The following is a 22,983-nucleotide window of genomic DNA, read 5'->3' as shown; positions in this document are numbered from 1 at the left end:
TCAATTTGCTCTGCATGGGCAATGTCCAGTTTTCCTTTGGGCAGTTCATCTGTTTAGCTATCTTCTCATATGAACTAAAGAATGTTTCAACATCCCTTTCCTCAAACTTTGGAAATTTGTACAAATTTAAACATCTACCCACTGGATTCTGATCTGGAGATGGGTCCTGCCTCACCTACTGGTGTCTCTTTTTTAACTGCTAGCATTTTAAGCTGCAATTCTCTCTTGCCTCATTTTCTAACTTTGCCATTTCTACCTCCTTTTGAACTGCCCTTTCTCTTTCCTTTTTCTTTTTCTGCTGTTTCCTTTGGAATGCCCTTTCTCTTTTCTTCTGCCTCTTGTTCTAATATTTTTATTTACAACCATTCCAATGAACCACCCCTTGGAGAACTCTGTCTCTTGGGTATTCTTTACAATTTCAAATGCTGTGCAATCCCTTCAACTCTCTCTGCCTTCCTAGCTTTGACAGGCAATTCTACTCTTAATTTACTTGCCAATTCGAATAACCTGGCTTTTCAGATCCCTTGTAAAATCATCAGGCACATCTCTTTCACCTACAAGAAAGCTTTAGCAATTTCAAGTACCATCTTATTTTTGATAGTACAAACCTGGTGTTTCCTTTTAGCTTTTACTACTTACGAAATCAGCACACAAATCATCGTTGTATTTTGTTCCAAAATATCACAGACCCGAGCCCCCAAACTTGGTCACTGGGGATAGTGCACGGCAATATCAAGCCCCACTACTTCCTGAGCCGCAACAAATGTGAGAAGGTTTGATCAACTCACCTAACTGTTTAATTTAGGTTAGCAGAATACGAGCACCAGGTTTGTAAGCTTAATAAGTAACTAACTGTTTATTGAACAGATTGTCTTTAACCAGTAGCAAAAGAAAGAAATATGAACTGCTAATTTCTAACTCGACAACCTAAACTTTACCCCTTCTTAAATCTCCCATATATATAAGACACATAAGACACACAAAAACATGGATTTTTAAGGTGGGATAAAGCAGTGCAAAGCGCCAATGCCTGAGTACAGAATTTGATGGGTTGATTTTGATCGCTGTCTTCCAAATTCCTTTCAGTTCTTTGTTGATAACACAAAGTAGTCTTCCAGCACTTTCAGTCTTTAGCCACTGGTTGAGCACTTGCCTTTCAATGTCTCTAACAGAGATTTTCCCCTTTGCCTCTTGTCAGGGGTTTTCAGAGAGAGAGAGCAGGTTATAGAGATATAAGGAGACAAAGCCAGCTTGCTATTATTGTAGAATTACTGGAATCTTATACACACAGGAGAGAGACGTTTTAGGTCTTTTTCCTTTCAGGTTAGGAGCTATTCTTATGCATTGCTCTCACACAAACCCTAGTCACCTGGTCAGGAGCCAATTAAAATGTTGTTGCCAGGCAGTTTCCCATTAGACCACACTCCTCCTCAGTACCATCCTGTCTTTCAGGGCACATTCTGTTCCAGGACAGCAGCATTGTATATACCCCTCACATTGTCCCTGCAGATATGTCCTTCAAACTGCAGCCATTGTAATTTTGATCCACAGTCCAACAGAAATAAAAATATATGTTTTTTACAATCATCTGAAAAGGAAGAATGTGGAGAATGCTGGGAAGTGGCACGAGGTATGAAGACTCAGTCACACACCACACTGCTGCAAGGTTCCTCCCCTGTGTGATTCCTCTGATATCTCAGGAATCTTAAAGATGCCACAAAAGCTTTAACACAAATCTCACACTTCCATGTCGCTGCCCTTGTGTTAACAGAGCTGGTAACAAATGGACCTAGGGTGTTATGAGATCTTTAGAATTCCCTCCTTAAACCTCTCTGCATCTTTATCTCTCTGCCCTCCTTTAGGACTTCCTTAAATCCTACCTATTTGACATTATTTTTGGTCATCCCCTCCTAATATTTCCTACTTTGTCTCAGTGTTAATTTTTCTCTGATTACACCTTTATGTTAATTTTTCTCTGATTGCATCTCAATGAAACGCTATGGGATGTTTACTATTTTCAGGTGGTATTCAGGAGGTTCGAAAACTTCAGGAGAACTTCATCTTAAATCTTACACTTGAAGAGTTACTCTACTGTGGATCCTCTGATGTACCAGGAGTGTTGATGAGGTTGTGAAAGCTTTATCACACAGCTCGCACGTGAATGGTTTCTCCCCTGTGTGAATGCGATAGTGTACGCGGAGTGTTGAAGACCGCGAGAATGATTTATTGCACACTTCACACGTGAATGGTTTCTCCCCTGTGTGAATGCGCTGGTGTGCATGGAGGTTTGTTAACTGTGAGAATGATTTGTTGCACACCTCACACATGAACGGTTTCTCCCCAGTGTGAATGCGTCGGTGTTGATTGAGCGTCGATGACTGTGTGAAGGCTCGGTCACACATGTCACACTTGAAAGGTTTCTCCCCTGTGTGAATCCTCTGATGTGTCAGGAGATGGGAGTATTGGGTGAAAGCCAGCTCACAAACCTCACACCTGAAGGGTTTCTCCCCTCTGTGAATGCTCTGGTGTCTCAGGAGCCTTGTAGATATTGCAAAAGCTTTATCACAAACCTCACACTTGAAAGGTTTCTCCCCTGTGTGGACTGTCTGATGGCGCATGAGGTTTGATAACAATGTGAAAGCTTTGTCACACAGTTCACATGTGAACAACTTCTCCCCTGTGTGAATGCGTTGATGTGCACGGAGGATTGATGACCGTGAAAATGATTTGTCACACACCTCACATGTGAATGGTTTCTCCCCTGTGTGAATGCGTTGATGTATGCGGAGTGTAGATGGGTCCGAGAATGATTTGTCACACACATTGCATGTAAATGGTTTCTCTCCAGTGTGGATACGTCGGTGTACGTGAAAGTGAGATGAGCGCGAGAATGATTTTTTGCAAACCTCGCACGTGAACGGTTTCTCCCCAGCGTGAATGTGTCGATGTTGAACGAGTGTTGATGAATGTGCGAAAGCTCGGTCACACACTTCACACTTGAATGGTTTCTCTTCCATGTAACTGCTCTTCTGATACAATAGATGCACCTTATGTGTTAGGAGAACCTGAGAGCCTGTGGATTGCTCCTCAGACACCTCACACTTGAATGGCCTCTCACCTGTAGGAATGAGTCAGTGGTTCATGAGACTCGATGAATGACTGAAGCTCTCACCATACTTGGAGCCACTCACACTTCTTCCCAGCCTCACCCTGACTGATTGCCCACAGCTGAAACTTCGGAAAGATTGGTTCTGATGGAAGGCTCCACACCACTGACCAGTTTCAGATCTGATGATATGTCAAAGCTCCCCTAACCCGACCGATTTCCAGATGATGGTTTCACTGCCCAACCTTCTCTGTGTTGAGCAATGCTGTGAAGGAACTGGATGTCTTCCCACAGTTATGTAGTTGTTCCTTGGGTGATGGTCAGGATCTATCTGCAGTGTCTATCCTCTCCGTATTCTCTGGTGTAGTAGGGTGCAATCCTTCTGTAAAACAGGAAAAGGAAACATGATTTCCTCCAACTCCCTCTCCTCCTTTGCTGAAGGGGCTGACTCCTCAGTTAGAGACTATCCCACAGTGAGTGTCAGTCTGCTATTCCCCTGTGTGGGGATCAGATACAAGTCCTTTCTTTTTCCTCACTTGACTGTCACACACCCTCTGTTTCCAGCAGGGACACTGGATAGTGACCAGGAGCAGACAATGTGGCTACTTTCTTTCCTCTGCCCAGCCCCCTGATCTTCCCAGGCACCGTGAGGACAATGGAAAAGACAGTCGGGCGGAGTGTAAAACGGGCTATCAATTCACTATGAGCTCGAGTCGTGAGGCGAAGACCAGTTTTACCCTTAGAGTTTGTGTTTAATATAAAAAACACTCAGCAGAAATGTTAATTCAATTGGGATTTTGAAATTTCTCCTCTTGTTTTCCCAAATTATTTGAGGAAAACACACTGAGCAGGAAGTGCTTGAAGCTGAGGAAAATATTGCTTCAGTGTAGCTGATTGAAGGGTTCTGGTTTATCCTGGGAAATTAGATACACCACACTCGCTCAGACTGCACATCCCCAATTCAGCTATCAGCCACAGCACTGGGCAAAACTATCAAATCGAAACCCAGGTTTTTAGGAAAGGCCGAGGCCTTCAGGTAAAATCTTTAGAGAAGGCATTAAAAGACATTTCAATAAATGTGTCTCCAGGTATTGCAGCAAAAATGATTTGACACTGGATTAATAATGCTATTTACCTCACCATTTCATGTTGTGAAGCTGAATTTAATAAAATTTGTACTAAAATAAAAGCAAAATGCTGCAGATGCTGGAACTCTGAAATAAAAACAAAATGGAAAAACTCAGCTATTGACATACTCTGCTATCTTAACTTTATGCCACTATTAGCACCTTCTTTACTCTTTAACATGATCACTAACACTCCCTTTGACTTGTGTCCATGACATCTTTGACAAATCTCTCCTGAGCTCTCACCTATCCTTGACCTTTTCTTTTGCTCCACCTCTCCACCCCTTAAACAGTTTAAAATTCATCATATTTCCACCTCTTCAGCTCTGAAGAAGAGTCATATGGACTCAAAATGTTAACTCTTTTTTTCTCTCTCCACAGCTCTCCCTCAGTACTGTCGCTCCAAGGAGGCAGCTCTCCCTCAGTTCTGTCCCTTCAAGGAGGCAGCTCTCCCTCAGTACTATCCCTCCAAGCAGACAGTTCTCCCTCAGTACTGCGCCTCCAAGGAGGCAGTTCTCCCTCAGTACTGTCGCTCCAAGGAGGCAGCTCTCCCTCAGTTCTGTCCCTCCTTGGAGGCAGCTCTCCCTCAGTACTATCCCTCCAAGCAGACAGTTCTCCCTCAGTACTGCGCCTCCAAGGAGGCAGTTCTACCTCAGTACTGTCCCTCCAAGGACGCAGCTCTCCCTCAGCACTGCCGCTCCAACAGGGTAACATTCCCTCAGATGAACTGTATAAATCCAGGCCTGAACCACCAGAAGGCGAAAGGAATTTCAGGTTATAGGGAACATGTGGGAGGTCTTGTGGCGCAGTGGGTAGAATCCCTGCCTGTGAGCCAGGAGCTCTGGGTTCAAATCCTACTCCAGGACTAGATGGCCAAGGAAGGTGCATTCTTCATGCTGCCAAACAGGTTTGAGATCAACCTGTAAATCCTTCCAACACACACCAATGACAGGTGGTAAGAGTGGGGGAAATTCCTGGTCAGCCACGTGATGGAAAGGAATTGGAGACTCGAACATCACTATCCATAGCTCCAGACTACAACATGCATGTAAATGTGGATGTTGCCACAGCTTTGTGGACTCCCTGAGTGAACTGTAACACTTCAATACCATAGGGAAATGGAAGGAAACCAAGGTAAGATTATAGGGAAATGGAAGGAATCTGGGGGTTAAATCTCGGTGCCAATTATCCTCTTAAAATGAATGGAGAGCACATTGCCCTCACCCAGCATGGGAATGTCTGTATCCACTCCCACTGGGTGAGCCTCCACCCCAGGAGCCTGCAATTAGAAAATCAGACCTTCACCAGGAAGATTGCTGCATGTGTAACAACCACAGCCTCATCTTTCACAGAGTCTGACACCTTCTGAATTTGTCCAAAACACTGCTGCCTGTATCCTAACTCACACCAAGTCCCATTCACTCAGCATCCTTGTGCTCACTGTAGTTGCTCCAAGTCTGGCAACAGTTCACTTTTAAAATTTTCATCCTTGTTTACAAATCCCTCCTTGGCTCTCCTCCTGATCTCTGTAATCTCCTCCATCCCGACAACCCTCCGACATGTCTGCACTCCTCTAAATCCAGCCTCTTGAGCATCTCCCATTTTAATCGCTCCACCATTGGTGGCCGTGCCTTCAGCTGCCTCGACCCCAACCTCTGGAATTCCCTCCCTCAACCTCTCCGCATCACCCTTCTCCTTTAAGACACTCCTTAAAACTTATCTTATTGACCAAGTTTTTGATAATCTGTCTTAATATCTCCTTTTGTGACTCAGGGCTGATTGTTTGTTTGATAACTGAATCGTAGATGATTATAATAAGATCACTGGAGCTTGATGGAGTTCACCTCACATTATATTGAAGTCCAGATTGAGTGATCCCAGGAGACAGGAGCAACTCCCTTAGCTATGATGTTCATTTGTGTTGAGGCTTGGTTTTTTCACCAGAACTTTCTTCTTGATCAAATCACGTTGTACCGTGATTACTGCTCATTGTACCGCTCATTATTTTCCCAGAAGTTTACTCCCTGAGGTGTTAACTAGTAAAGCTACAGATCAAATCCCCACAGTCAGGATCTTGCAAAGATTGTTTTGAGTTGTCAGTTAAATAATCTTGACCAGATGGGAGGTCAGTTTACAGACCTTCATACAAACAGAGAAAAGCAAGCATTCACTTCAAACCTCAATTTCCACTCAGAATTGTTGTTGCTGAGTGTTTAGCCTCACATCACACAAAGGAGTGTTATCAGAAGCAGCAGACGATGTAAAAATCACAGCGCATTGGTCTTGTGACAAATTCACGCAGAGAAATTCTTGGGAGACCTTGGAGGGATTTGAAAAGACAGGAAACATCCAGAACCCAAAACACAGACAACTGGCCATTCACAGCCCACAGGGTAATAACCTGCTCCCAAAACGCTCACACACAACTCAACAGGAAATCAGTAAGAATCCTCAGACACTCTGCATCTCCCAGATAATTACACCTCATCTTCTCATATTCAGTAATGACCCAGCAACAAAACTCAGCCTGTAAATCAGAAGGGAAATGCTTCCAATAAACACACTCAATATCCAACACACAGCTCCAGTCAAACAGTTCAGCACAAAGCACCCAGTAAACAGCTCTCTCAGCTGGATCTTCTCACACAGCATAAGGGGCATTTCCACACCTGATTCCCCACAGGATAGTCAGACTGCCTGAACATTAGTGTGGATATTATGTGATGTAATTATTATAAATTCTCTTCCTTCACTCACCATCTCCTCACTTGGTTTACAGTCCCTACAGGAAGTGAACCAGCTGTGGAAGAGGAAGAGGAGAGAATGGGCAGAGTGGGTGGGCTCTCTGATTGACATCCCCCACAGCCAATCCAAATATTTCTGGAGTAACATGAGTTTCCTGAAGCTTGGGAAACTGACCAGTGAAACGGAGGCGACTTTAAGCAGCAGATCAGGTGGGGATTTAAACTTGTCATTGTCCCATCTGAATAAAACCTCACTTATTGCAGCTGCTGTCCCAGTTCCCCCGGTAAACGTTTGACAGAGATTTCTAGTGTGGGAATAACATTCTTCAGCCTCGGAGGCTTTCAAACTGACATCAGTGTGGGATGTGTAGCCTCGGATGTGTTTGAAAGCAAATCAGAAGAGGAAGACCCACAGCATCCAAGGCAGTGATGACGTGCAGTGGTGGGATCAGCACAGGCAAAGCAGAGAGGGGCACAGGAGAGAGACACGGGAGGGAAAGGATGACAGCAGGGCCAGGGGCCCAGGAGGGTCAGGGCATGGGAGGGAGGGATACAGCAGAAAGGGGCAAAGGGGAGATCGGCACATGGTATAGGGAATAGGGACACCTGGGAGGGAGAAAAAGATTGTCCAAATGTTTGGAGAGTGTCTCCCAGAAAGACATGCGTCAATAAACAACACCTCCTCCTCAGTGTGTGGTGTATGCAATGGTGGCATCAGCCCCAGAAGGGATGGACCTTGTCCCTAATCATCTGACCATCAGGACACTCCCCTTCCCCAAATATGGGTCTGATGTTTGAGTTCCTGACAATGAAAGCATTGTGGGATGATCCAGTGTGAGTGATGTTCACATGGAGTATTCTCAGATGGACATTACACACTACATGAAGGAGGGGAATCATTTTCTGTTCAGGTAGCTCTGTGAGTCTCCTCAGGTGACCTTCAATGTCAAATGAGTGTTATCAATCACTCCCAGCACCTTGGGGAAGCAGCTATTCCATAAAACTCCAGTGACCTCTGCTGCTGCTCTCTGAGTGTTGTATTAAATTTAATGAAGTCAATTACTTTGCGGAGTCATTAACTCTCCTCCTCTCCTCATATCATCTCCTCCTCCTCTCCCTCCTCTTTCATCCTTTCTCCCTTACCTACCTCTCCTTATCTCTTTCCTGCCCCTATTTCTCATCGTGTTGCTTTCCTCCGGTCGCTCCACATTCAATCTCATTGTCTCTCCAAATCTCTCACTCTCCACCTGTCTATCGCTCCTTGTTGAGCGAATCTAGAATGAGGGGACACAGTTTAAAAATAAGGGGTCTCCCATTTCAGGCTGAGATGAGGAGGAATTTCTCCTCTCGAGGGTTGTTGGTCTCCGGAATTCTCTTCCCCAGAGAGCAGCGTAGGCTGGGTCATTAAATAGATTCAAGGCTGAGTAAGACAGATTTTTGATCTACAAGGGAGTCAAGGGTTATGGGGGACAGGCAGGAAAGTGGAGATAAGGCCACAGTCAGATCAGCCATGATCTTCTTTAATGGAGGAGCAGGCTTGATGGGCTGAATGACCTACTCCTGCTCCTATTTTTTATGATCTACCTCTTCTTATCACCTCCTATTTTACATCTTCCTCTTCCCCCTCTCTATCTCCTAGTAATACAGAGGAGTACATGCAGCTAAACACAAAGAGTAGCAGCTAATAAACAAATCAAACAGCCCGAAATCCAGCAGGTCAAAACAAAGCTCTGTAGTCCTACCAAATCTTGTCGAGAATTGTGGACAAGCAGTCAAGTAACAGGAGAAGGTGGCTCATTGAACACCTCCATTCTCAATCATGTTGGAGCCCAGCACATGAGAGCAAGACACAAAAGTGTCTTCAACCAAAAATAGTAAGTGGGTGATCAAACCCGGGCTCCTCATGAGGTGTGTGGAGGACTTTCATCTGATCCCCCACACAGGGGAATAGCAGACTGGCACTCACTGTGGAACAGTCTCTAACTAAGGAGTCAGCCTCTTCAGCAAAGGAGGAGAGGGAGTTGGAGGAAATCATGTTTCCTTTTCCTGTTTTACAGAAGGATTGCACCGTACTACACAAAAGAATAGAGAGGGGATGGACACCGCAGATAGATCCTGACCATCACCCAAAAAACAACTGCACAACTGTGGGAAGACATCCAGTCCCTTCAAAGCATTACTCAACACAGAGAAGGTTGAACAGTGAAATCATCATCTAGAAATCAGTTGGGTCAGGGGAGCTTTGACATATCATCAGATCTGAAACTGGTCAGTGGTGTGGAGCCTTCCATCAGAACCAACCTTTCTGAAGGTTTGACTATGGGCGATCAGTCAGGGTAAGTGGGCTCCAAGTGTGGTGAGAACTTCAATCATTCATCGAACCTCATGAACCACTGACTCCTTCCTACAGGTAAGAGGCTGTTCAAATGTGAGGTGTGTGAGGAGGGCTCCACAGTCTCATACAATCTCCTAACTCACAAGGTGCATCTGTTGTCTAACTGTTTACACAAGGACAACCACACGGAAAAGAAACCATTCAAGTGTGAGGTGTGTGACCGAGTTCACTAAGTCATGAACCGTCGTGAATCACCAACGCATCCACACTGTGGAGAAGTGTGAGGTTTGTAACAGGGGCTTTGCACAGTCATCAGGCCTGGTGATTCACCAGCACATTCACACAGGGGAGAAACCATTCATATGTGAGGTGTGCGGCAAATCATTCTCACAGTCATCGACCTGTGTACACCAACGCATTCACACCGGGGAGAAGCTGTTCACGTGTGAGGTGTGCGACAAATCCTTTGTGAAATCATGGTGCCTCCACAAATACCGACACATTCACATGCAAGGTGTGTGACAAATCATTTGCATAGTCATCGACTCTCCGTGCGCACCAACGCATTCACACCAGGGAGAAACCAGTCAAGTGTGAGGTGTGTAACAAAACCTTCACACAGTTAGGGAACCTCCTGGTCCATCGGAAGATCTACACAGGGGAGAAACCCTTCAAGTGTGAGGTTTGTGATAAAGGTTTTGTGACAAAGCTTTTGTGACATCTTCAAGCCTCCTGATACACCAGAGGATTCACACTGGGGAGAAACCCTTCAAGTGTGAGGTGTGCGACTTAGCGTACACAGTCATCGAACCTCCATGCACATCAACAAATTCACACTGGGGAGAAGCTGTTCACCTACAAGATGTGTAACAAATTATTGTTGACCTCATTGACCCACCGCGTACATCAACACATTCACACGGGGAGAAACCATTCAAGTGTGAGGTGTGTGACAAATCTTTCTCGTGGTCATCCAATCTCTTGCTGCATCAGAGGATCCACACAGGGGAGTAATCCTTCAGGTGTGAAGTTTCTGATAAAGCTTTCTTGGTGTCTTTGGGATCCTACTGGGACACCAGTGGATCCACACAGGGGAAAAACGCTTCAGGTGTAATGTTTGTGACAAGTCCTTCACCTAAACTTTTGATCTCTGAAGACATCAGCAGATCTACGCCTCATCTTAAGCAAAGAAAATGCTGACTCTAAAACCTCACAATGCAGAACGCATGTTCGTGAGGAGTTAAAAGAGACTGGAAGATTTGCCTAGCTTAGAGCTAGAGTAAGGAATAAACAATGTAATCCTCATAGTGAAAGGTAGTTCTCGGATTAGAAGTTACCTGGCTGAGAAAGTATAAAGGAAGCAACCCCTTTGGAAGCTGGAGGAACCGTGAACTGTTTGTTACAAGAACTTTAACTCCATGTAGAATGTGACGTGTGATAAGTAAAACATTTCCAGAGTTGAGAGTATAAGTTGTCTACAAAAGAAAATAGTGTTGAGTCAATAGTGTTTTTGTTTGGTCATTTGATACAGTAAAAGTTTTGAAACATGAAATTTTGAAGTGTCATCCTTTCAGCTATTGACTGGAAATCCAAATTTCTCTTTAAAAGTTATCGGTCTCCATGGAGATCATAACCTGAGAAAGGGCCCAAGTGCCTCCATTGTCACTGTATCTGAAAGTCAGCGTTCGGTATTAATGGCAGAGACCTTGGTGTACAGGGCATAATTTCAAAATTTGCAGACAATACGCAACTTGGAAGCATTGTGAAATGTAAGGAAGAAAATGTAGAATTTCAAAAGGACATAGGTTGGTGGAATGGGCGGACAAGTAGCAGACGGAATTTAATGCAGAAAGTATGAAGTGATTCAGTTTGATAGCAAGAATGCAGAGAAACAATATAAAATAAAGGGCACAATTCTAAAAGGAGTGCAGGAGCAGAGGGACCTGGGTGAATATGTGCATAAATAATCGAAGTTAGCAGGATAGGTTGAGAACGGGGTTAATAAACAAACAGCATCATGGGCTTTATCAATAGGGGCATAGAGTACAAAAGCAAGGAAGTTATGTTAAACCTGTATCAAACACTGATTCAGACTCAGCTGGAATATTGTGTCCAGTTCTGGGCACAGTACTTTAGGAAGGAAGTGATGGCATTAGAGAGAATGCAGAAAAGATTCATGAGAATGGTTCCAAGGATGAAACTTCAGTTACTTAGATAGATTGGAATTTGGACTGTTCTCCTTGGAGAAGAGGATGTTGAGGAATTCAAAAGGGGTCTGGACAGGATAGATAGGTGAAAACTGTTCCAATTGCTGGAAAGATTGAGAACTAGAGGTCACAGATTTGCAAAAGAAGCAAAGGAGACATGAGGAAAAACCTTTTTATGCAGTGATTTTTTAGGATCTGGAATGCACTGCCTGAAAGAATGTGGAGGAGGCTGGTTCAATCGAGGCTTTCAAGAGGGAATTGGATCATTATCTGAAAAGGAAAAATGTACAGGGCTATGGGGAAAAGGTAGGGGAGTGGCAATAGGTGAATTGATCCTTCAGAGGGCCAGCATACACATGACAGGCAGAATGGCCTCCTATGCTATTCAATGCACCATTGTCACACACCTCTGACTGAAACATCTCTTCATCAGTGTGGATATATCAGTGTTTCATGAGCGTTGCTGACTGTGTGAAGATTCAGTCACTCATCTCACTTGGATTTCCCACTGTGTGAATGCGACAGTGATCCAACAGGCCTCATAACTGACCAAAGCCCTTATTACACATCTCACATGTGAATGTTTTCTTCTCAGTTGCAGTTTTGAAGTAGTGTCATATTGGACTCGAGATTTTAAATCTGTTTCTCTCCCCACAGCCAGACCAGCTCAGATTTTCCAGCACTTGCTGATTTTATTTCAGATCTCCAGCATCTGCAGTATTTTGCTTATATTTTACTGCTTTTTTTCTCCCCTGTGGATGCACTGGCGACTCACCAGGTCTGGTAATGGTGCAAAGCTCTTATTACAAACCTCACACTTGAATGGTTTCTCCCCAGTGTGAAGGTGTTGGTGTGTGCAGAGGGTTGATGAGTTCAAGAAGGGCTTGTCACAAACTTTGCATGTGAATGGTTTATCCCCAGTGTGAATGCTTTGATGTATGAGGAGCCTCGCAGATGTTGTGAAAGCTTTGACACAAACCTCACATTTGAAGGGTTTCTCCCCTGTATGGACTGTCTGGTGGACCAGGAGGCTTGATGACTGTGTGAAAGCTTTGTCATACACCTGAAACATGAAAGGTTTCTCCTGTGTGAGCGCATACGAAGGGTCGCTGATTGCGAGAATTATTTAACACAAACCACACATGAAGGGTTTCTCCCTTGTGTGAAAGCATCCATGCTTGCATCCAAGAATTTGAGAAGCATTTGTCACACACCTCGCACATGAATGGCTTCTCCTCAGTGTGAATGCATTGGGTGATTCACAAGCCCTGATAACTGTGCAAAAGCACGGTCACTCATCTCACACTTGAATGGTTTCTCTGTCATTTGGCTGCCCTTGCATTCCAGCTGGTACAACAGTTGCACCTTGAACGTTCGGCGATGTTATGAGCCTGAGGCGCCCTCGTCAGGCAGCTTACATTTCCACAGATTCCCAGCTGTAGGAATGAGTCAGTGGTTCATGAGGCTCGATAAATGATTGAAGCTTTCATCACACATGGAGCCCACTCACATTTCTTCCCAGCCTCAACCTGACCAATCACCCACAGCCAAATCTTCAGAAAGGTTGGTTCTGATGGAAGGTTCCACACCACTGACCAGTTTCAGATCTGATGATATGTCAAAGTTCTCCTGACCCAACCGATTTCCAGATGATGGTTTCACTGTCGAATCTTCTCTATGTTGAGCAATGCTGTGAAGGGACTGGATGTCTTCCCACAGTTGTGTGCAGTTGTTCCTTGGATGAAAGTCAGGATCGATCTGACCGTCAGATAGTATCTATCCTCTCTGTATTCTCTGGTGTAGTACGGTGCAATCCTTCTGTAAAACAGGAAAAGGAAACATGATTTCCTCCAACTCCCTCTCCTCCTTTGCTGAGGGGGCTGATTCCTCAGTTAGAGACTGTTCTACAGTGAGTGCCAGTCTGCTATTCCCCTTTTTGGGGGATCAGATACAAATCCTTTCTCTTTCCTCACTTGACTGTCACACACCCTCTGTTTCCAGCAGGGGCACTGGATAGTGACCAGGAGCAGACAGTATGGCTACTTTCTTTCCTCTGCCCAGCCCCTCATCTTCTTAGCAGCAAAAAAATATTTTTGATGAAGTACAAACTTCATATAATTTTGCTTTGAGCTTGAGTTGTGCTGATGAAGACCTGTTTTACCCTTCGAAAATGTGTATGATATGAAAAACACTCAGGAGAAATGTTAATTCAATGGAGATTTTCAAATTTCTCCCCGTTTTCCAAAATTATTTGAAGAAAACACATTGGGCAAGAAGTGCTAGAAGCTAAGGAAAATATTGCTTCAGTGTAGCTGATTGAAGGGTTCTGGTTTATCCTGGCAAATTAGATACACTGCACTTGCTCAGACTGCACATCCCAAATTCAGCTATTAGCCATAGCATTGGGTAAAACGATCAAATCGAAGCCCAGGCTTTTGTGAAACGCTGAGGCCTTCAGTTAATATCTTTAAAGAAGGCATTAGAAGACATTTCAATCAATGTGTCTCCAGGTATGACAGCCAAATTGCTATGGTGCTGGATTAACAATCCAGAGATTGAGAGTTCAAATCTAACCACTGAAAGTTACACACATAGAATTGCAGTGCAGAAACAGGCAATTCAGCCCAGTTGGTCGATGCTGGTGTTTATGCTAAACACGAGCTTCCTCTCACCCCTCTTCATCTCACCCTATCAGCATATCCTTCTGTTCCTTTCTCCCTCATGTTCCTATCTAGTTTCCCCTTAAAGGTATCTATGCTATTCTCCTCAACCACGTCATATTGTGAAACTAAATTTAATACACTTTGATATTTGTGGAATAGAATCAAAATAAAAACATGAAAACTTTCAGGTTCTCCTCAAAACCCAAATATTGCCCATCAAGGAAGGGATCCTCAGAGAGCTGCCTGGCCTGGTCTGCATGTAAATCCAGTCCCACATAACATGGTTGACTCTGAACTGCCCTCTGAAGTGACCTAGCAAACAATGATAAACAATCACTATGAAGTCCAATAATAAGAGGAAAATCAGATACATCAGGAAAACCCTGGCACCAATTACCTGGGTGGAAAGATCTGCAACAACACTGAAGAGTCTCGACAGGATCAAGAACACAGCCGTTCCCGTCATCAGAGCTGCTACCATGAGACTCAATACCAATCCTCTCCACCACCAGGAAACTATCCAGAGACGATACATCACAAAAATCTTCCTTCACCCTGGATATTCAACCCTGAACATTGGTGTGGATATTATGGGATACAATCTGTATAAACTCTGCTCCTTCACTCACTGGATATTCAGTCCTGAACATTAGTGTGGATATTATGGGATACAATCTGTATAAACTCTGCTCCTTCACTCACTGGATATTCAGTCCTGAATATCAGTGTGGATATTATGAGATACAATCTGTATAAACTCTGCTCCTTCACTCACTGGATATTCAGTCCTGAATATCAGTGTGGATATTATGAGATACAATCTGTATAAACTCTGCTCCTTCACTCACTGGATATTCAGTCCTGAACATTGTTGATATTATGGGATAAAATCTGTATAAACTCTGCTCCTTCACTCACTGGATATTCAGTCCTGAACATTAGTGTGGATATTATGGGATACAATCTGTATAAACTCTGCTCCTTCACTCACTGGATATTCAGTCCTGAATATTAGTGTGGATATTAAGGGATAAAGCCTATATAAGTTTTGCTCCTTCACTCACTGTCTTCTCATTTAATTTTCAGTCCCAACAGGGATTCACTGAGGAGGAGGAAGGCGGGGCTGGGACTCACATCCTAGTTCTGTTGAAGGGTCATGAGGACTCGAAACGTCAACTCTTTTCTTCTCCGCCAATGCTGCCAGACCTGCTGAGTTTTTCCAGGTAATTCTGTTTTGTCCAGGACTCACATGTTGACGCCTCTCACAGTCAATCCAGGGACTAGAAATTTGTTGAAACCCCACCTACAGGTGGATGAACCAATCAGAGAGGAGCGGGCAGACCTTTTCTGATGAAGTGTCATGAGGACTCGAAACATCAACTCTTTTCTTCTCCGCTGATGCGGCCAGATGTGCTGAGTTTTTCCAGCTAATTCTGTTTTTGTTTTGGATTTCCAGCATCCGCAGTTTTTTGTTTTTACTTTTTCTGATGAGCTGCACCTGCTGGTCCTGCACAGGCGCTGTGGAGACAGCCTCACCCGGCAGGAACTACATTACCCATGAGAGTTGGTCACTCTGGACTCCATCTCTGGTTAAAGGGGAAATTAACGCAATAGTGAGGAAAAATATTAGCTCCGACGATGTGGAATCTGTATGGGTAGAGCTGAGAAACACTAAGGGGCAAAAAAACATTACCCATGCGCTTGTGCAGTGAGGAGCAGCAGGATGGAATGGGAGCTGGAGAAAGAGATAAAAAAGAGGGAACAAAGATTAAAAGAAGAGGGCCAATATTTATCCTTCAGTCAGCATCACAAACACAGATGAACTGGTTATTTCTGTGTTGGAATTTCCCTGTGCACAAGTTGGCTGCCACATTTCCTACATTACAGCAATGACTACATTTCCAAAGCCTTTCATTGGCAGCAAAGGTGCTGAGAGATGTCGGGCGGTTGTGAATTGTAAATGCAACTTACTTTGCTGCACTGTGGAGTTATAGTACAACTTCTCTTTTAACCTTTTCCCTGCAGTCCCTGATAAGCTCATGTACGAGTTATCTTCCTAACTGCTGACCATACCTATATGTTAACTTTCTGGGATTGATATACAAGGACACCCAGATCCCTCTGAACACAATCATTTCCCAATCGCTCTCCGTTGTGAAACATTATTCAGCTTTTTTTTCATTTATCAGATCAAAGTGAATAACTTCGAGCTTCACTCCACTGCATTCCACCTGCCACCTTCTCACCCAACCTTGTCTCTACCCCCCTCCCGTGTCTTTGCATCTCTCTCACTGTTTATTTTCCCACCTATCTCTGTATCGTCAGTAAACCTGGATACGTTATATGCAGTTCCCTCATTGAAGTCACTGATGTTGATTGAAAATTGTGGAAGCACCCAGCACTAATCCCTGTGTTATCCCTCTCCTTACAATCTGCCAACCTGAAAATGTCCTGTTTATTCCGACCCTTTCTTTTCTGCCCATTATCCATTACCCATATCCCATGAACAAATATGAAGAACTGAACCTCCATTTTGCATGTGAACCTGCTGATGAGGCTTTCGGTCTCTTCCACCTTTCGGGCAATGAGTTCTCCTCAAGTCCCTGCTAATACTTTTACCAATTTCAATTTCAGCCCTCCCCCCGCCCCACCCACCACCAGTTATGCCCCCTCATTAATTTATCCACCTCAATTAAATCTCACCTCAGCCTCCTCTGTCCCAAAGAAAGTACCCAGCCCAATCTTTCCTCATCGCTGAAATTCGCCATTCCACCTAATATCCTCTGTAAATCTCCTCTCTACCCTCTGTCGTGCAATCACACAATACAAATGTGATTTGAGAAAAAACTTTTTCACACAACGAGTGGCTTGGGTCTGGAATGCACTGCTTGGAAGTGTGGTGGGGGCAGGTTCAATCGAGGCTTTCAAGAGGACATTAGATGATTATTTGAATAGATGCAATATCAGGGGAATGGGGAAAAGGCAGGGCAATGGCACTGGGTCATAATGCTCATTTGGCAAGCCAGTGCAGATATGATGGGCCGAATTCTGTGCGGTTAAAATTCTGTGAATCTGAAAAAGAGAGCCCCAACTTGTGGTGTCTGATGGGAGTTGTAGTTCTGACGCGCGCAATGGTGGTTGGAGCCCAGCGTTCGGGAGTTCAAATCTGAGAAATCCTCTGAAAAGGTTGAGGCAAATAGTTTTGATGAATTTGATGGGAAGCCAGGTAAGTACATGAGGGAGAAAGGAATAGAAAGATCTGCTGATAGGGGGAGATAAAATAGGGAGGGAGAAAGCTCATGCGGAGCATAAGCACTGGTAGAAAGTAGATGGGCCGAATGGTCTGTTTCTGTGCTTTAAAAACTAGAATCAAAACAAAAAATGCTGGAAATTCTCAGCTGGTCAGGCAGCATCTGTGCAGAGAAACAGAGTTCACATTTCAGCTCGAGATGACCTTTCATCAGAAACTAGTTTTTGGGCGGCTCTTGTCGGAGAGCAACCCCTGCTCTCACCAGCACCCACACACCCCGTTCTGACCAGCACTGCCCAGCCCCCATTTCGCCTCCCCCCTCCCGGCATCCTGCTCATCCCAGCAGGACTGTCCCTCTTGCTCCACGGTCGAAGTGTCCTTGAATTTATTTCCTGAGAGTTGGTCACTCTGGACTCCATCTCTGGTTAAAGGGGAAATTAACGCAATAGTGAGGAAAAATATTAGCTCCGACGATGTGGAATCTGTATGGGTAGAGCTGAGAAACACTAAGGGGCAAAAAAAACATTAGTGGAGGTTGTATATAGACCCCCAAACTGTAGTGGTGATGTTGGGAATGGCATTAAACAGGAAATTAGAGACGCATGCAATAAAGGAACATCTGTAATTATGGGTGACTTTAATGCATATAGATTGGGCAAATCAAATTAGTAACAATACCATAGAAGAGGTGTGCATACAGGATGTTTTTCTGGACCAATACATTGAGGAACCAACAAGAGAACAAGCCATCCCAGACTGGGTATTGTGTAATGAGAACGGAATAATTGGCAATCTAGTTGTGCGAGGCCCCTTGGGTTGAGCGATCATAATATGATAGAATTCTTCATCAAGATGGTGAGTGACGTAGTTGATTCTGAGACTTGGGTCCTGAATCTTAACAAAGGAAGCTACAATGGTATGAGGTGCGAGTTGGTTATGGTGGATTGGGAAACATTACGTAAAGGGATGACAGTGGATAGGCAATGGCAAACATTCAAAGAGCACATGGGTGAACTGCAACAATTGTTTATTCCTGTCTGGTGCAAAAGTAAAACAGGGAAGGTGGCCAAACCATGGCTTACAAGGGAAATTAGAGATAATAATAATGTAAGGTAGAGGCTTACAACTTGGCCAGAAAAAAACAACAAACCTGATGATTGGGAGCAGTTTAGAATTCAGCAAAAGAGGGACATGGGATTGATTAAGAAGGGGAAAATTGAGTATGAGAGTAAGCTTGCAGGGAACATAAAAACTGACTATAAAAGTTTCTGTAGGCGTGTGAAGAGAAAAAGATTGGTGAAGACAAATGTAGGTCTCTTACAGTCAAAAACAGGGGAATTTATAATGGGGAACAAAGAAATGACCAACTAAATACATACTTCGGTTCTGTCTTCACAAAGGAGGCACTAATAACAGACCAGAAATGTTGGGGAACACAGGGTTTAGTGAAACAGAGGAACTGAAAGAAATCAGTATTAGTAGGGAAATGGTATTGGGGAAATTGATGGGATTGAAGGCTGATAGATCCCTGGGGCCTGATAATCTACATCCCAGAGTACTTAAGGAAGTAGTCCTAGAAATAGTGGATGCATTGGTGGTCATCTTCCGAGATTCTACAGACTCTGGAACAGTTCCTACAGATTGGAGGGTAGCTAATGTAACCCCACTATTTAAAAAGGGAGGCAGAGAGAAAGTTATAGACCAGTCAGCCTGACGTCAGTAGTGGGGAAAATTCTAGAGTCCATTATAAAAGATTTAATAGCTGAGCATGTGGAGAACAGTGGCAGAATCGGACAGAGGCAGCATGGATTTATGAAAGGGAAATCATGCTTGACAAATCTACTGGAATTTTTTGAGGATGTAACTAGTAGAGTTGATGAGAGGGAGCCAGTGGATGTGGTTTATTTGGACTTTCAAAAGGCTTTCAACAAAGTCCCACATAAGAGATTGGCATGTAAAATTGAAGCGCATGGGATTCGGGGTGGTGTATTGAGATGGATAGAAAACTGGTTGGCAGACAACAAAGAGTAGGAATAAACGGGTCTTTTTCCAAATGGCAGGCAGTGATTAGTGGGGTACCACAGGGATCGGTGCTGGGACCCCAGTTATTCACAATATATATTAATGATTTAGATGAGGGAATTAAATGTAATATCTACAGATTTGCAGATGACACAAAGCTGGGTGGGAGGGTGAACTGTGAGGAGGATGCAGAGATTCTTCAGTGTGATTTGGACAAGCTGAGTGACTGGGCAAATGCATGGCAAATGCGGTATAATGTGGATAAATGTGAGATTATCCATTTTGGTAGCAAAAACAGGAAGGCAGGTTACTATCTGAATGGCTATAAATTGAGAGAGGGGAATGTGCAACGAGACCTGGGTGTCCTTGTACACCAGTCGCTGAAGGTAAACATGCAGGTGCAGCAGGTAGTAAAGAAGGCAAATGGTATGTTGGCCTTCAGAGCGACAGGATTAGAGTACAGGAACAGGGATGTCTTGCTGCAATTGTACAGGGCCTTGGTGAGCCCATACCTGGAATATTATTTGCAGTTTTGGCCTCCTTATCTGAGGAAGGATGTATTGCTACAGAGGGAGTGCAGCGAAGGTTTACCCGACTGATTCCTGGGATGGCGGGACTGACATATGAAGAGAGATTGAGTCGATTATGATTATATTCGCTGGAGTTCAGAAGAATGAGGGGGGATCTCATAGAAGTCTATAAAATTCTAACAGGACTGGACAGGGTAGATGCAGGAAGGATGTTCCCGATGGTGGGGGAGTCCAGAAGCAGGGATCACAGTCTGAGGGTATGAGGTAGATCATTTAGGACTGAGATGAGGAGAAATTTCTTCACCCAGAGAGTGGTGAGCCTGTGAAGTTCATTTTCACAGAAAGTAGTTGAGACCAAAACATTGTATGTTTTCAAGAAGGAGTTAGATATAGCTCTTGGGGTGAAAGGGGGATCAAAGCGTATGGAGAGACAGCGGGAACAGACTATTGAGTCGGATGATCAGCCATGATCATAATGAATGGCGGAGCAGGCTCAAAGGGCCAAATGGCCTACTCCTGCTCCTAGTTTCTATGTTTCTATCTCAGAGTCACAGTAACTCCCCAGGTCGCAGTGTTACTCTCTGAGCAGAGAGTCAGTTCCAGAGCACAGAATCACTCCCCTAGTCAGAGTAACTGCACAAGTCCCAGATTCACTCCTCAAGAAACAGAATCACTCCCCCAGCACTAGCTAAATCTCCTTGCCACTCTCTGTTCCTCTGTCCCATGTCCCCCTCTCTCCCGTGTACACCTCTCTCCCGTGACCCCTCTCTCCTGCTTACCCCCTCTCCTGGTTACCCCTCTCTCCCGTCACCCCTCTCTCCCATGTCCCCCTCCCTCTCCCCTGACCCTCTCTCCCATGTCCCCTTCTCCCTCTCCTGCCCCCTCTCTGACATGCCCCCTCTCTCATGTGCCCCCCTGCCGTGTCCTCCTCTCTCCCATGTACCCCCTCTCTCCTGTGCCCCCTCTCTCCTGGGCCCCTTGTCTCCTGTGTCCCTCTCTCCTGTAGATCTGCTGATCCCACCACTGCATGTCATCGCTGCCTTGGATGCTGTGTGTCTTCCTCTTCTGATCTGCTGTCAACCACATCCGAGGCTACACATCCCACACTGATGTTGTCATTTTGAAAACCTCCAAGGATGAAGAATGCTATTTCCACACTAGAAATCTCTGTCAAACATTTACCAGGGGAACAGAGACAGCAGCTGCAATAAGTGAGGTTTTATTCAGATGGGACAATGACAAGTTTAATTCCCACCTGATCTGCTGCTCAAAGTCGCCTATATTTCACTGGTCAGTTTCCCAAACTTCAGGAAACTCATGTTACTCCAGAAATATTTGGATTGGCTGTGAGAGACGTCGATCAGAGAGCCCACCCACTCTGCTCATTCACTCCTCTTCCTCTTCCACAGCTGGTTCACTTCCTGTAGGGACTGAAAACCAAGTGAGGAGATGGTGAGTGAAGGAAGAGAATTTATAATAATTACATCACATAATATCCACACTAATGTTCAGGCAGTCTGACTATCCTGTGGGGAATCAGGTGTGTAAATGCCCCTTATGCTGTGTGAGAAGATCCAGCTGAGAGAGCTGTTTACTCGGTGCTTTGTGCTGAACTGTTTGACTGGAGCTGTGTGTTGGATATTGAGTGTGTTTATTGGAAACATTTCCCTTCTGATTTACAGGCTGAGTTTTGTTGATGGGTCATTACTGAATATGAGAAGATGAGGTGTAATTATCTGGGAGGTGCAGAGTGTCTGAGGATTCTTACTGATTTCCTATTGTTGAGTTCTGTGTGTGTGTGTTGGGAGCTGGTTATTATCCTGTAGACTGAATGGTCAGTTCTGTCTGTGTGTTGGGATCTGGATGTTTCCTGTCTTTTCAAATCCCTCCAAGACCTCGCACAACCCGATCTCTGTAACCTGCTCAGAAAAGAAAAAAAGACTTGCATTTATATAGAGCCTTTCACAACCACCAGATGCCCCAAAGCTCTTTACAACTTTAAAACTTTACATGTTAAGAGTGCAGTCACTGTTGCAACCTAGGAAGCCTGGTGGCCAGTATGTGCACAACAAGCTCCCAAATATTGTTCACGCTCTTGCAAAGCACCTTGGGACGTTGAACAATGTTGAAGGTGCTATATAATTGCAAGTTATTGTTGTTTATTATTGTTGTGTAATAAGTCAGAAAGTGACCAGGCATTCAATTGAATGAGCGTGATTCCTCTCATGGTTCACTATCCTACTGACCCTCACTGTGAGGCAGTCTCCCAATGAGGGGGCAGACTCACTGTAAAGGGAGATCGGCTTATAACCTATAACTGGCAGTAGAGTAGGGTAGGAATGGCTGCACACTTGTTCAAACTCAGTGTGTCAAGGAGCACTGAAGAATGCACCTTCAGGCTGCAGTCCCTTCCCTGCATGGATGGGTTCGGAGGTGAAGTTGAGGGTAGTTCCTGATCTCAGCCCAGGTAGAGAGAAGGCAGTGAACAGAGAGGAAGTGGCAGAGATGGAGCCAATGCTGCTACTGACATGCTGATCTACTGGTTAGATGATAATCATGGAATGAGGGCTGTGCCGGGCTGTGAGATTTTGGTGGGATACAATCCTGCTGCTGCTGATGGCTCACTGCACCTCAAGGATAGCCAGTTTTGGGCTCTGAATAGCACAGATGCCTTTAAGGGAATACTAAATAAGCAGATGAGGGAGAAAGGAACTGAAGGATATGCTGATAGGGTGAAATGAAGGGTGAGAGGAGCAGAAAAACCAGAATGGCCTGTTTCTGCACTGTAATTCTATGTTTGTAACTTTCTGTGGTTGGATTTGAACTCTCAATCTCTGGATTGTTAATCCAGCACCAGAGCAATTCGGCTGCTGTGCCTGTTGACATATTTATTGTAACGCCTCTTATTGCCTTCTCTAAAGATTTTACCTGAAGGTCTCAGCCTTTCCCAAAAGGCTGGGCTTGGATTTGATAGTTTTGCCCAGTGCTGTGGCTGATAG

At 44.5% G+C, this 22,983-nt stretch overlaps 2 protein-coding genes across 3 annotated transcripts in view; both read right to left on the bottom strand.

Moving 5' to 3' along the window:
• The window catches only part of LOC121291937 (zinc finger protein 91-like), a 299,051-nt gene that overhangs the window by 29,617 nt on the left and 246,451 nt on the right, over window positions 1-22,983 (bottom strand). The gene's annotated exons all lie outside the window — the stretch shown is intronic.
• Window positions 1,226-7,026, bottom strand: LOC121291933 (zinc finger protein 271-like). Of its 2 annotated transcripts, none has more exons than XM_041213616.1 (2): window positions 6,991-7,026; window positions 1,226-3,488 (listed from the first exon to the last, which is right to left on the bottom strand). In XM_041213616.1, exon 2 carries the CDS (start codon window positions 3,015-3,017, stop codon window positions 2,070-2,072), a length of 948 nt encoding a protein of 315 aa, XP_041069550.1. In that variant the 5' UTR covers window positions 3,018-3,488; window positions 6,991-7,026; the 3' UTR covers window positions 1,226-2,069. The 2 variants fall into 2 exon arrangements, with proteins under 2 accessions (XP_041069550.1, XP_041069551.1); XM_041213617.1 differs by lacking the exon at window positions 6,991-7,026 and adding an exon at window positions 6,083-6,215.

Source organism: Carcharodon carcharias, chromosome 19, assembly GCF_017639515.1.
Source record: "Carcharodon carcharias isolate sCarCar2 chromosome 19, sCarCar2.pri, whole genome shotgun sequence".
In the NCBI taxonomy this organism is placed as follows: Eukaryota; Metazoa; Chordata; class Chondrichthyes; order Lamniformes; family Lamnidae; genus Carcharodon; species Carcharodon carcharias.
This window is presented reverse-complemented; position numbering and strand designations above follow the sequence as displayed.